The sequence below is a fragment of the Pelophylax lessonae genome (genome assembly GCF_965119305.1).
Source record: "Pelophylax lessonae genome assembly, chromosome: 9".
In the NCBI taxonomy this organism is placed as follows: domain Eukaryota; kingdom Metazoa; phylum Chordata; class Amphibia; order Anura; family Ranidae; genus Pelophylax; species Pelophylax lessonae.
The window spans coordinates 80,722,615-80,737,467 of NC_138776.1; the positions used below are offsets into that span (position 1 = coordinate 80,722,615).

General features: G+C 45.3%; 1 protein-coding gene across 1 annotated transcript in view; it reads right to left on the reverse strand.

Annotated features, from left to right (window-relative positions):
* Window positions 1–14,853, reverse strand: part of LOC309563305 (alpha-2-macroglobulin-like) — a 233,640-nt gene that overhangs the window by 176,151 nt on the left and 42,636 nt on the right. The window contains exon 9 of the mRNA XM_082267704.1: window positions 6,244–6,389. Coding sequence (XP_082123830.1) covers window positions 6,244–6,389 — 146 coding nt within the window. The remainder of the gene's footprint in view (window positions 1–6,243; window positions 6,390–14,853) is intronic.

Genomic DNA, 14,853 nt, shown 5'->3' on the forward strand with positions numbered 1-14,853 from the left:
CTGCACATCATAATCCCTCATCCATTGGTTGCTAGAAGGTACTGCACATCCTTGCCACACACCGATTGCTTGCTAGAGGTTACTGCACATTATTACCATTGACCCATTGGTTGCTAGAACTTACTGCACATCATTACCGCTCACCCACTGATTGCTAAAGGTTACATTACAATATTACTGCTCACTGGTTGGTTGCTAGAGCTTACTGCGCATCATTATCACTCTCCCATTGGTTGCTAGAGGGTACTGCACAACATTATTGCTAACTGATTGCCAGATGTTACTGCACATCACTGCTCACTGATTGGTTGCTAGAGATTACTGCACAGCATTACTGTTCACTGCTTGGTTGCTAAAGGTTACTGCACATCATTACTTCTGACTGATTAGTTAATAGAAAGATTATGCTACAAATGCAAAGAAATCCTCTTGCTAGATTAAAAGTGTTGTCTTGCATTGCAGCAGAATTTGGGCAGAAAAGATGGGGTTAATAAAGCCGAGCAGGATTATATTCAAAAACAGTACTGTCAATGATCATAGCAAGCAGAGAGGCAGAGAGCAGTGATCATTTAGTGGCTAAAGAAGTTAAAGTTCAACTCAGCAAGGCAAATGAGCTAATTCCGATTGTTAATCAGTGATCACACAACATACCATCTGCACGCTCATCTATGCCGACCAGTGTTACATACAGCAAAATACATACAAAAATCAGAGAGGAGAGAAGCATGCTAACAGATAAGCGGTTCAAACAGATGCAACTCTCATCGCCCACCGGCTTTCCTTATCCATGCTGCCTTAGGACTGTCACTGTCTCCTCTCTGCGATCCTCTTTCACTCCTCGGACCCCTGCCACTGCTCATTAGTGTGTCTCTCCACTCGGCCAGTTCTGCTGTCAGGCAATGACACCGCTGGTTAGTGCTTCCCTTTCCCTGCAGCTGCATGTGAGAGGGAGCGATTGTGAGGATGTTGGGCCCCTCAACAATGACAGGGCCCAGGGCAGGTGCCCCTTTAGCCCCTCCTTAAAGACGGCCCTGTGGCTGTACACAGGTGAGATTAACAGCCTCAGCCAGGCAATGCTCTCCAATGCCCTCTGCTGCACCATCCATAGGAATTACACCTCCATTTTGCAGCACAGGTAAATTGTAAACAAAAACAGCTTTTTCTTTCATTTGGCTTTATTGGGTTTGGGGAGGGGGCATCATTATCCTCTTCTTCATCCTCAGAGACATCCAACAGGGAAAACTTGTGACCATGTAAACGTGATTCCATCTAATTAATTTATTTTAGCACATCATCCCTTTAAACCAGGACACATTAATTATGCCAGGACCACATACAAGACTTTAGTAATGAAAACGGTATCATAAGTAGTAATCAGCATGGATTCATGAAAAATCGTTCGTGCCAAACCAATCTATTAACCTTCTACGATGAAGTGAGCTGCCACTTAGATAAAGGTAAGCCTGTGGATGTGGTGTATCTGGACTTTGCAAAGGCCTTTGACACCGCTCCCCACAAACGCTTACTGTACAAACTAAGGAAGGTAGGTATGGACCATAAGGTGAGTACCTGGATAGAGAACTGGCTCCAGGGGAGAGTACAGAGGGTGGTGATTAATGGGGAGTACTCGGATTGGGCGGGTGTGGAAAGTGGGGTCCCCCAGGGTTCTGTCCTGGGACCAATCCTGTTTAATTTATTCATAAATGATCTAGAGGATCTAGTACAATCTCAGTATTTGCAGATGATACTAAATTAGGCATGCCAATATCTTCTATGCAGGATGTGGAAATCTTGCAAGCAGACCTGAACAAAATAACGGGGTGGGCAACTACATGGCAGATGAGATTTAATGTAGAAAAATGTAAAGTAATGCACTTGGGGGCCAGAAACCAGAAAGCAAGCTACTCACTAGGGGGGGAACCTCTGGGTGAGTCTAGGATGGAAAGGGACCTGGGGGTACTGGTAGACAACAGGCTTGGCAGTGGCATGCAATGCCAAGCCGCCGCAAGCAAAGCCAACAGAATACTGGGTTGTATAAAAAAGAGGATTCACTCCAGAAATAAAGAGATTATTCTTCCACTCTACAAGACTCTGTTCCGGCCACATCTGGAGTATGCTGTCCAGTTCTGGGCACCGGTCCTCAGGAAGGATGTGCTGGAACTGGAGAAAGTCCAGAGAAGGGCAACAAAAATAATTAGGGGAATGGAGGACATCAGCTATGAGGAAAGACTACAAGCACTGAACCTATTCTCTCTGGAGAAGAGACGATTGAGGGGGGATATGATATCAATGTACAAATACTGTACTGGCGACCCTAGCATAAGGAACAAACTATTCAGAGAAAGGAGATACAATAAGACACGTGGCCACTCACTAAAACTTGAGGAAAGGCGGTTTAACCTTAAAGTGCGTAAGGGGTTCTTCACTGTAAGAGCGGTAAGGATGTGAAATTCTCTTCCACAAGCAGTCGTATTAGCGGGGAGCATTGATAGTTTCAAAAAACTATTGGATGGACACCTTAAAGACCACAACATACAGGGGTATACAATGTACGGTTAAAAGCAAACACACACACACACATCATAGGTTGAACTGGATGGACTGATGTCTTTTTTCAACCTCACTAACTATGTAACTATGTAACTATGTAACTATGTAATTAATGACTGTACTCCACTGCCCTCCATGGGCCCTCTGCGCATTGTACGGAACCAATCCTCATTGCTATATTTTTCTTTGAACCCCCTCACTGGTTTCCTTAAGCATGGACACCAGCAGACTCTGCCCCTTCACTTTAGCCTCCAAAACTATTAACTCAGGCCGCATCTGCTTTCTCTTAGAACTGTGAAGCCAATCACTAGCAAGTTTTTTATGTTTAAAGCGGAGTACCGTCCTCAAAAACAACCCCATCCACCCATCCGCTTGCTGTAAATAACCTTAAAAACAATTGGATAATCCCAATTTTTTTTTGCTTTACTTACCTTGTTTTTGAAGAAAATATACTTACCTTCCTTCTACTTCCTCTGTGGCCACGGCCTGCGCCATTACTTACTGCTTGCATTGACTCCTGGGAGCTGAACGTCATCACTCCCAGGAGTCAATGCGCCTGCACCGGTCCTGCTCGTCACTTCCGGTGAAGGCACGTAATTTACTGCTAAATAGCTTCTGGGCATGGTGCGCCTGCACCGGAAGTGACGAGCCGGTGAAGGGCATTCTTGGACCGAAGAGGACACCGAAGAGGACGCGCTGGCTTCAGCTGCCCACACCTGAGATGGCAGTGCTGGACAGGACATTTTCAAGGTAAGTATTTCTTCTAAAAGGTAAGTGAAACCTGGGACAGTTCAGAGGCTATCATTGCTGAAATGCACTAGCCCTGACTGTCCCGGGTTCATTTTTATTGAAAACATTTTTTTGAGGCTGGAACTCTGCTTTAAAGTCAAACCTTAACTTTGCCAGTACCTCCTCCTACTTGGCAACTCTCACAATCCTCACACAAACTTTCTTCCTGTAGGTTGCCAAGCTGTTGCCTTTAGCTTGGCCATTTCCCAGGTCCTCAAACACTGGTATGGGAGGAACGGAACTATAGCCATCCGGGGGATATTCCCCTAGGTCCAACCCAGGCTCCTGCATCCACTCTGGATATAGAAAACAATCAAGCTCCCTTGAATCAGTAGACCTCACTGGAGCTCAGGAGAGAAACAGTAGTGCAGCCTCACCCTTTGCAGCTATAACAGCTTCAACTCTTCTGGGAAGGCTGCCCACAAGGTTTAAGAGTGTGTCAATGGGAACGTTTGACCATTCTTCCAGAGGCGCATTTGTAAAGTCAGGCACTGATGTGGACGAGAAGACCTGGCTCGCAGTCTTCGCTCAAATTCATCCCAAAGGTGTTCTACCAAGTTGAGGTCAGGAATCTGTACAGGCCAGTCAAGTTCCTCCACCCCAAACTCATCCATGTCTTTATGGACTTTGCTTTGTTCACTGGTCCAAATCATTTGGTGAAGGAGGGATTATGGTGTGGGGATGGACTTGGCCCCTTAGTTCCAGTGAAGAGAACTCTTAGGGCGTCGGCATAACAAGACATTTTGGACAATGTCATGCTCCTAACTTTATGGGAACAGTTTGGGGCTGGCCCCTTCCTGTTCCAACATGACTGTGCACCAGTGCACAAAGCAAGAAGAAGATGCTAGAAGAATGGTCAAGCATTCCCATAGACAGCCTTCCCAGAAGAGTTGAAATTGGTATAGCTGCAAAGGGTGGGCCAACTCAACATTAAACCCTACGGATTAAGACTGGAAATGCTATTAAGGTTCATGTGCGTGTAAAGGCAGGCGACTCAATATTTTTGGTGATGTAGTGTCGATTTGAGTGTACGTAAGTTGATTCTATGTAAGTATATGTATCATGTTTTACAACATTTCAACCAGAGTTTTCCCTAAAGTGAACCTGAGCCTAGATCATGTACGCTATAATATTTATTCTAAACATGCAGTAAAGGCAACTTAAAGCAACTTAAAACCAGCACTCATTCATCTCTGCAGCTATTCATTTTGTGGAGAAATTTAATTTTAAATGTCCACAACACAGGAACTGAAATCTCTGCCTTTTTTTTTTTTTTAATGGGTGCAGATCTTGGCAGGTTGCCAGCCCTCTAATGTAAACAAACGGTGAACAATTCTAAGGCTCCATTCACAACTGAGCGTATCTTTTTTGGGCATTTTCAGGCGTTTTTTGGGTGTTTTTCAGGTGTTTTTTGGGCATTTTTCAGGCATTTTTTAGGCATTTTTTTGCAGGTGTTTGGAGGCAGGCATTGACATCTAACAAAAATGCCTGTAATCTGCCAAAAAAGCAGCTCATGTACTTTTTTGCACTTCAGGCATTTTGCTTCAGATGACAAAACGTTGATATGTGAACAGCGACCATTGAAATGCATGGGATTTTGCTTGTTGGTTTGTGAACAGGGCCTAAGCTGTTAGAAAGCGTCTAAAACCCGACTAGAGTATTTGTTATCTTTGAAGGTCTTTGAGGAGCATTTAAGCCGCTAAAGACATCATAAAATCTTGTTTTAACTCACTTTTACCGCCTGCAAACTATTAGCAAATATTTAATTGTCCAAAGTCTTGGCACAGGTACAAGTTAATTATAACTTTTGAATAAGTCATTAGATGAAACGCTGCATCAGGGCACAGCCACACGGTGACTATTGGTGATGTCACACGCCATCCCAGCAGTGATCTGGACTGGAGTCTGCAGGTGTCTAGTGTTGGGTGAGATGCCGATACTGGCCCATGGGGAAGCACGGGGACGATTGATGTTAAGGAGTGTTGCGTAATCTTGTGATAAGACATGCCTGTATTTTTAACTCGCTTGTGAGCAGATTTTTAATAATACATTTAAAATTTTTATCACGGTAATGCACTATGGGAGCATTTTTATATTTGAGGAATATATATATTTGAGGAGTGTTGGGAATACTCGGACCATCCAGTAGCCAGATAAAACATTGTGACTAGTCTACACCCAAGTGTTGTTTGCAATGCATTTTTGTAAGGCAAATCCCTCTGTGGAATTTGACACACAAATGGGATCTGGTGAAGCACATTTATTGGTGATTTGTGAAGAGATTGATTTGCAAGTGGGACTTTCTGTGATACCAACTTTATCACACTTTGGTTTCCAGTAGGACTGTTTCTTTTTAATTGAGGCTTTAAGTGCCTCTGGAATCTATATATTTTAAAGATTTCTCAATGTATTACAAGTTAAAGCGGAGTTCCACCCAAAAGTGGAACTTCCGCTTTAGGGAGTTCTGACCCCCCGACATGCCACATTTGGCATGTCATTTTTTGGGGGGGGGGGAGCGGGTACCTAGTTTTGACAGGTACCCGCTCCCACTTCCGCTCGGAGCGCCGCGGCGCCCTGAGCGGAAGTTCTCCTCTCCCCCTCCCTCCCTGCAATCTTCTGGGACACGTCAGAGGTCCCAGAAGATTGCCGGCCAATCACGGTGCGCAGCGCGACTCGCGCATGCGCAGTGGGTACCCGGCTGTGAAGCCGCAAACTGTAACAGCCGGGTGCCCACAGCAGTGATGCCGGCGCCGAGGGAGAGGATCGAGGCTTCCGGCGGCTGCATCGCTGGACCGTTGGACAGGTGAGTCAAATGGCTGGAACTCCGCTTTAAGTATACCCTAGCTAGAATCATAATAATGCTCACCACATGCCTTTGTTGACATCCATATTTAGGAAACTTACTTTATTCTTGAAACATTTTTGCACATTGTATTTTGCTGAGTCTGCCAAAATCTCTCCATCAGGTAATAAAATGTAGACAAGGGCACGAAGGGTAGAAGATTTTCCTCTACTTACAGGAAGCTTAAAATTAATCTTGCCATGTTGATCTGAGAGAGATAGAGAATACATTGATGTTGTTCAGCATATATGTTATATGTAAGCATATAAACAATTTGCTATGAGAAAGAAAAGCTTCAGAGGAAAAAGTTAGTCTCTTCCTGTTCAGGCCTGTATCAACGTGCTCTGGGCATCGTTTGATAGCATCCATTCGACATCAGTTTCGGACACTGCTGGCAACATTTAAAACTCACTGACAGATGCATTTGATATGTAGATGACCTCCTTCTGAACTGCATTTGACAAGCTTCAAGCAGATTTAGCATTTCCAAAAAATTATAACTTCCTGTCAATATCTGGCTTCAAAACTTTCTTAGTCACTATGCTTCAAAATGTGAAGTTCAAGCTCTTCGTAGCTGACATGTACATGACAACCAGGCAACCAGTATTTTCAGTTTCTTTGCTTGGCAGTCATTCAGCAAGTATATGTACTGCACTCTGATGCCCCACTTGCTGAAGACACCACAAGAAAAACCTTTATGAAAATGTGTATAGCACTGCCCCCGCAGGGATTACTTAATACTGTCATTATGGGCTCCCCTGGTTACCGGCACATATTTACTTGGGGAAATCTCCGAATCCCTCCTTATTCCCAATGGCTCGACACACGAATGAACAGTCTAGGGTTTTATTTGGTTTTGTTGTTTATTTGATAATTTGGGATAGGAGAAGGGAATATTGGGATATTCCAATTGAACTATTCACAACATTTGAGGACTTCTATCTTCAAATCTCTGCTGGTACTGTAGATATGAAACAGCCAAGTCTGTTAATTCACCCTGCCACTGAGATGAATGGGGTTCAGTCTTTTGTTCTCTTTGCTCTCTCTAACAAGGTGACTTGATGGACGATAATCTATTTTCGGGACACTCTCACCAGCATCCTCTTGCTGCTGACACCTGTCCACTGACTATCCTATGAGCAGGGGTGTCCCCCCTAAGGTCAGGACCCTTGATATGAGTTCCTGTACTCAGTGGCGTAGCGTGGGTTGTCAGCACCCGGGGCAAGGCAAGTAATTTGCGCCCCCTAACCTGCGGACTTTTAGTACTCCCCGAGTCCCTTCCTACAATAGCATTGACCAGCCTGATTCCTATACTGACCTACCAGTCCACTAACCTAACATACCTGATTCCTGTACTGGCCACTACACTGACCTACCTGTCAACGACACTGACCCTTACAATGACCTACCTGATTCCTACCTGACCACTACACTGCCCACTACACTACACTGCCCACTACACAGAGGACACCACCGCGTCATCGAGCCCTTACAGGGGGCGGGTCGGGGAGGATTGTGAGAGCTTAGAGGAGGCGGGACGGAGGCACATGCAGGGCTGACTTAGAAGACGGCGAGGCAGGCTCCAGAAGCGAGGCGGGGCTCTGACAGTGGCCAACCCCGCTGCCGCACATGACAATGTTGGCCCAATCACAGGGTGCCGACCGGCCATCGTTTAGCCTGAAGATGGCGGCTGAAGTGACACGCTAGGAAGAATATTTAAAGTTTGCTAGAGTGACACTGGCGTGGGATGCGCCCCCCCCAAATGTTGCGCCCGGTGCGGCCGGCCCCCCCTGCACCCCCCACGCTACGCCACTGCCTGTACTCATGATCCTGTAGAAAAAGGTCCTCCAGCTTCCCTGGACCTCTGAGTACAGCTCCTCACTGCTACTCCTCCGGCCCTCAGGATGCCCTCCTGAGGTCGCATTGCACCTCTACAGAGGAGAAGGCAGCCATCTCCTCCCTCCAGGACTCCGCTCTCCAATAAAAGACCTTGAACACATGCGCTCCTTGCTTTTATACAGTATCCCAACATGCACCAAGGTGTCCTGCCATGTGCCAATCATCAGAACTGTATAAAAAGCCCATGCACCCATTCGTCGGGTTTCCTTCCACTGTCCAATATGCCTCCCTATTGGACCAGTGTGAAACACTCTCTATACTGAATGAATTGCATACTGACCACAATGAGCAGACCTCACTAACATATCCTGCTCTCTGGTAGGCAGAGAACAATATAGATTTACATGCAGCCCCTCTGGTAAGCAGAAAGAGCTCAAAACTATACTTTCTCACTAGCACCTACCTAGGAGGGTGCTACATGTGGAACAGGAAACAGGTCAAATCAAAAATAAGTCAAATCAAAAATTACTTTACAGTAATAACTCACAGGATGAAGTAGCATTTCCTTTAACAATCTATATCTATTGCCTGAAAAGCCAAGAAAATTCAGTTTTTAAATAAAAATGTGGAGTACATTTGCATACTTGCCAACTGTCCCGTTTTGCTGGGACAGTCCCGGCAAATAGGAGCCTGTCCCGGGTAATTTACATTGTCCCGGCAATGTATTTATTTACACTTTGCACCTTAATGTACTTATTTACATCTTGCACTTTATTTATATTTACATATTACATTTTTTGTATGGTCACACCTGAGCACATTTGACACTTTAGAATTTCAGGGAATGTGTGATTAGAATTTTAAACTTTAGGCAGAAGTAGTGCAGCTGAATGGGAGAATTATTCCAACTCTGCTACTTTGGCCTCAAGTTTAAAATTCCCTTTTGCATTTCCTATAATTATTTCTTTATTGAGTAGACCCTAAAATCTGATAAGTAGGCCAAGATTAATTATGTGGAGTGGGCGGAGCTTCAGGAAAGTGGGTGTGGTAAGTAATTGATAGCTGTGCTGCAAAGTGTTCCTGGAAATTTTTTTCAAATGTTGGCAACTATGCATTTGCATGTAGCAATCCCAAAATACTATGGTTAGGGTGTTATTCTTATGTGCAGAGCAAAGGACTTATTTATAGTAAATAAGGAAACTGCTAGACTGTTGTAGTTTCTTTTTTACCCAATAGATGGCGTTGTAAGGAAGTATGTGTGTCTCTGGGTTCCTGAAGGCTGGATTTCTAGTATTTTGGCCTGAAAGGAGAAAGGTTGAACCTAATGCCCCACACATACGTGCAGATTATCTGAAGACTTTTGTCTGCAGACTTACCTTTTCTATGTAGTGCAAGGGCCTGCCGGATTGCATACAAATTGAAAGTGTTTAGGTTTGACCTCATATTATATGGTTTTGGTAAGTCTGCAGACAAAAGTCTTCAGATAATCTGCACGTGTGTATGGGGCATAAGGACATGGATTCGCAACAGAGCCAGCTGAATCCTGTCAAACTGTGAGTTGTGCACTGACAGTAGGAGATGGTATTCAAACCCGCCCCTGCACTATTATACAGAAAGGCTTTGCATTTTTTACAGAGACTCGGGTCTATACTTGTTCCCGCCCTACAGATAAACATCTAATCACCGACCACAGTTGATAGAGATAATTACCTGGCCAGTAAAAGTGTTTAAATCCATTCGCTTCAAACAGTGAATTTAAATAAACTGATCTCTGCAATAGAAGGAAGGAGGAAACCTATCATCCACAAGGGTTTTGATACATGATCATTTTCCTGTTGCTAGACTGTCTGGATCTTTTTCTCTTAAATGATTTTCTCTTGCAATGATTACTAACTGACTGCTGCCTCAACTTAGTGTTATTGCGGAGGACCAAAATCAAAAGGAGAAGGGTTCTGCTTTTCACTGGATTACAAAACTATTATTTGAGTAGTTGCATGAGCTCCAATGGGCCCCAACTCCTGCCGGTCTAACATGGGACTATACAGAATAGACTATAGGAATTAAATTATAGGTTAAGCAGGGTTAGAGGTACTAGACTATTACAAGTTTTAGAGAGTTACGTATTTTTGTGTAAATATATATTTGTCTATCTCATTCCATTTAACCGCTATGAGGAGTCCTGTTAAAGTTTATTAAGGATATAAGGAAGGAGTTGTTTCTGTTTATTCTTTTTTAAGCCTAGTGAAATTAAACACTCTTGATTAGGGTTGAGCGAACACCTAGATGTCCGTGTTCGACGGGTTCGGCCGAACTTTAAAAAAAAGTCCGGGTCCGTGTCCCGGACTTTTACCGAACTTTTCCCGGACACCGAACCCCATTGAAGTCAATGGGGACCCGAACTTTAAGGCACTAAAATGGCTCTAAAACACCAAAGGAAAGGGCTAGAGTGCTGCAAATGGCAGCAAAACGTAATTAAGAGCATGGCAAGTGCTCTGCAAACAAATGTGGATAGGGAAATAACTTAAAACAACAAAAAAAAACAGAAAAATAAAACAATGTTCTTCTTCATCTCTGAAGGACGAGGCCCATATGGAGTAGGAGGGAGGTTGAGGTGGTGGTGGATGTGGCGGTGACTAGACATATGCCGGTTTTCGGTAATTCGATATATCGCGGTATTGCATAGCCACGGTATTGTTATTGTGGCATTTTTAAAATACCGAGTTTCTCTGTCAAGTCTGCCTGACTTGTGAATTGATACATTTCAGTGAGCTGGATGACTCATTCACTCACTCAGCTAACACCTTTCAGCATTAAGTCTCCTAACTATAAACAAAAATGATTACATTTGTATCTTTTCCTTCCCTCTGCCAGGGAGAAAGGAAGTTTAACCTCTTAAAGACTGGATCTTTTTCTGACACTTGCTGCTTGCAAGTTAAAATCAGTTTTTTTTTTGCTAGAAAAGTACTTAGAACCCCCAAACATTTTATATATTTTTTTAGCAGAGACCCTACAGAATAAAATGGCGATTGTTGTAATATTTTATGTCACACTGTATTTGCGCAGCAGTCTTTCAAACGCAATGATTAGACTTTAATGAATAAAAAAAAAAAAAAAAACGTAACAGTAAAGTTATCCCAATTTTTTTTTTTTTTGTTACACAGAGAATCGTGAGAGAATCGTGATCTTTATTCCAAGCTAAAAAATCGTGATTCTCATTTTGGCCAGAATCGTGCAGCTCTAATAAATATATATATACACACACACACGCCTAGCAGCCCACATTACATTATTATATAGCCATCAAGCAGTGTCTGGCCTACCTGGTGATGACTGGTCCTGGCGCTCTGATCCGATGGCCTGGTCTTTAAAGGGGCAAATCCTTGCGATCCAGAAGTGGTTAAACCTGCAGGAGGACCGGTGTTTTTATCTATTAATGACTTTACTATTGCTTTAGGCCTGGTTCACATGTATGCGGGTTGGTGGTTCACATGTATGCGGGTTGGCGGTTCACATGTATGAGGGTTGGCGGCCCACATTTGCACAGGCACAGCAGCCCATTGATTTGAACGGGCTGCTATGCCCTCATTTTCCGCAGAAAAAAGGTGCATGCAGCATTTTTTTTTAATTCAGTGGCCTTGAAATCCATCCTGCTTTTGCACCATGCGACTAACCTGCAGTTCCTGCTCTGGCAAGCTTTCTGCATTTTTTGTATACGTGGGCACGGCATTTAAAACTAAACAGTTTGCGTGTGCAGCAACGGCAGGTAAGTCGCATGGTGCAAAAGAAGGATGGATTTCATGGCCACAGCATTTTTTTAAATTCTGCATGCACCTTTTTTCAGCTGAAAAACGCAGGCATAGCAGCTCAAGCCCATTCACATCAATGGGCTGCTATGCCTGTGCAAATGTGGGCCCCCAACCCGCATACATGTGAACCAGGCCTAAAGCAATAGTAAAGTCATTAATAGATAAAAACACCGGTCCTCCTGCAGGTTTAACCAATTAATGACTTTACTATTGCTTTAGGCCTGGTTCACATGTATGCGGGTTGGGGGCCCACATTTGCACAGGCATAGCAGCCCATTGATGTGAATGGGCTTGAGCTGCTATGCCTGCGTTTTCAGCTGAAAAAAGGTGCATGCAGAATTTAAAAAAATGCAGTGGCCATGAAATCCATCCTTCTTTTGCACCATGCGACTTACCTGCCGTTGCTGCACACGCAAACTGTTTATTTTTAAATGCCATGCCCACGTATACAAAAAATGCAGAAAGCTTGCCAGAGCAGGAACTGCAGGTTAGTCGCATGGTGCAAAAGCAGGATGGATTTCAAGGCCACTGAATTTTAAAAAAATGCTGCATGCACCTTTTTTCTGCGGAAAATGAGGGCATAGCAGCCCATTCAAATCAATGGGCTGCTATGCCTGTGCAAATGTGAACCACCAACCCGCATACATGTGAACCAGGCCTAAAGCAATAGTAAAGTAATTTATAAACAACACCTCCTTCAGGTTTAACCACTTCTTGACCACAAGGATTTGCCCTCTTAATGACCAGGCCATCGGATCGGAGCCGAGCGCCAGAACCAGTTATCACCAGTTAGGCCAGACACTGCTTGATGACCTATTTTAGGCCTGGTTCACAGAGTCTGTACTGACTGACTATATAATAATGTGCATAAGTGAACCAAAGCCCCTAAATTCAGCAATGAAATTGAAGTGAGGTGGAAATTTAATAATTTAAATTTAATAATAGAATACCGTGATAATACCGTATACCGTGGCAAAACCTTAATCAATTAATCGCAGCATGAAAATCTGATACCGTCACAAGCCTAGCGGTGACATAGGCGTGCGCACAGGGTGTGCTGGGTGTGCCTGGGCACACCCTAATCACCTAGGGCACATAGCATTGCCAGTGAGGAGATGGGAAAGATCTCCCTGGGACCTGCTCTGCTCTATTTCTCCTTGCCTACAGGTACATGGCCCCGATACATTACTCTCCCTGCTGGCAAACACATGCATGTGTATTTCAACTTTGGGGTGCACACCTTAATGCAATAGGCTGCGCACACCTATGGGCGGTGTAGGTGGAAGCGGCGGTGGAGGAGGACCAGGGCCGGATTAACAGCATCATGGGCTTGGTGCTGAGGATTTTGAAGGGCCTTAAGGGCCGTGCCTTGCCATGCACCCAGAGGAGGAAGGGTGCAGCCATGCATGCCTAATTCAACATGGGATGCTGTCTCTGAAGCCCATAAACACATCCATGCATCGCCAACTGTCCCTCCTTGTCCGGCCTTCACGCTGTGTGGGGAGGTTCTGAGGGTGCTGCCTGGGGAAGCGAGCATAGAAGCCAGACTTCTGTGTTTACAAGTGACAGAAGAGCGGTAACAGTGAATATGGCCAACCCGGGGCCTATATAAAAGGTAGGGGCCTGGAGCTGCAGCTCCAATAGCCCCTACATTAATCTGGCCCTGAGGAGGAGGACGAGGTAGCCAACACTGCTTCTTTTCAAAAATTTTAAATGAGGGTACACCCCAAAAGAGTGAGAAAGAGCAAAAATGGAACAATGGGTGGGTAAGGTCGGTATCCATTGCTATTCTGCATAAGGTACGGAAAAGTCCCGTGGGATCCATGCCTGGTTCATTTTAATGAACGTGAGCTTGTCCACATTGTCTCTGGACAGGCGGCTGCGCTTGTCTGTTATAACGCCCCCAGCCGTGCTAAATACCCGTTCAGATAATACACTGGCTGCAGGGCACGCCAGCACCTCCAAGGCGTAAAGGGCAAGCTCAAGCCATGTGCCCAATTTGGAGACCCAGAAGTTGAAGGGGGCAGACCCGTCATTCACTACATGTAGGCGTGTGCACACATACTGCTCCACCATGTTGGTAAAATGCTGCCTCCTGCTAAGACGTTCCATCTGAGCTGCTGGTGCTGCTGTTTGTTGTGGCGTGCTGACAAAGCTTTTCCACATTTCGGCCATGCTAACCCTGCCTTCTGAGGTGCTGGCGGTGCCCTGCTTGCGTTGGCGACCTCCTCCTCCTCCTCCTCTGCCTTGTGCTTCCACTGTGGCCCCGCTGTCAGATGGGAATGCCAGCAGCATGGCGTCTACCAGCGTGCGCTTGTACTCGCGCATCTTGCGATCGCGCTCCAGTGAGTGAATTAAGGACGGTACGTTGTCCTTGTAACGGGGATCCAGCAGCGTGGCCACCCAGTAATCAGCACAAGTTAGAATGTGGGCAACTCGGCGGTCGTTGTGGAGACACTGCAGCATGTAATCGCTCATGTGTGCCAGGCTGCCCAGAGGCAACGAAAGGCTGTCCTCTGTGGGAGGTGTATCGTCCGTGTCCTCTGTATCCCCCCAGCCACGCACCAGTGATGGCCATGAGCTGGCCTGGGTGCCACCCTGCTGTGAACATGGTTCCATCTCCTCCTCCAGCTCCTCCTCCTCCTCATCCTCCTCATCCTCCAGAACTGTGCCCCTGCTGGACAATTGCGTCCCTGGCGTTTGCGTGTGCAGGAACCCACCCTCGGAGCCCCTTGCGAATGACTGCCCTGAAAGCCTTGGAAATGTTACCTCTTCATCCTCCTCCTCCTCCTCATCCTGTGCCACATCCTCTTCCATCATCGCCCGAATTGTTTTTTCAAGGAGGCATAGAAGTGGGATAGTTAAGCTGAGAACGGCGTCATTGCCACTGGCCATGTTGGTGGAGTACTCAAAACAGCGCAACAAGGCACACAGGTCTCGCATGGAGGCCCAGTTAAATTAAATAGCGGAATAGAAAATATGATCCAAAAAAAGTGTATGTATATCACACGTACACAACCACACTGG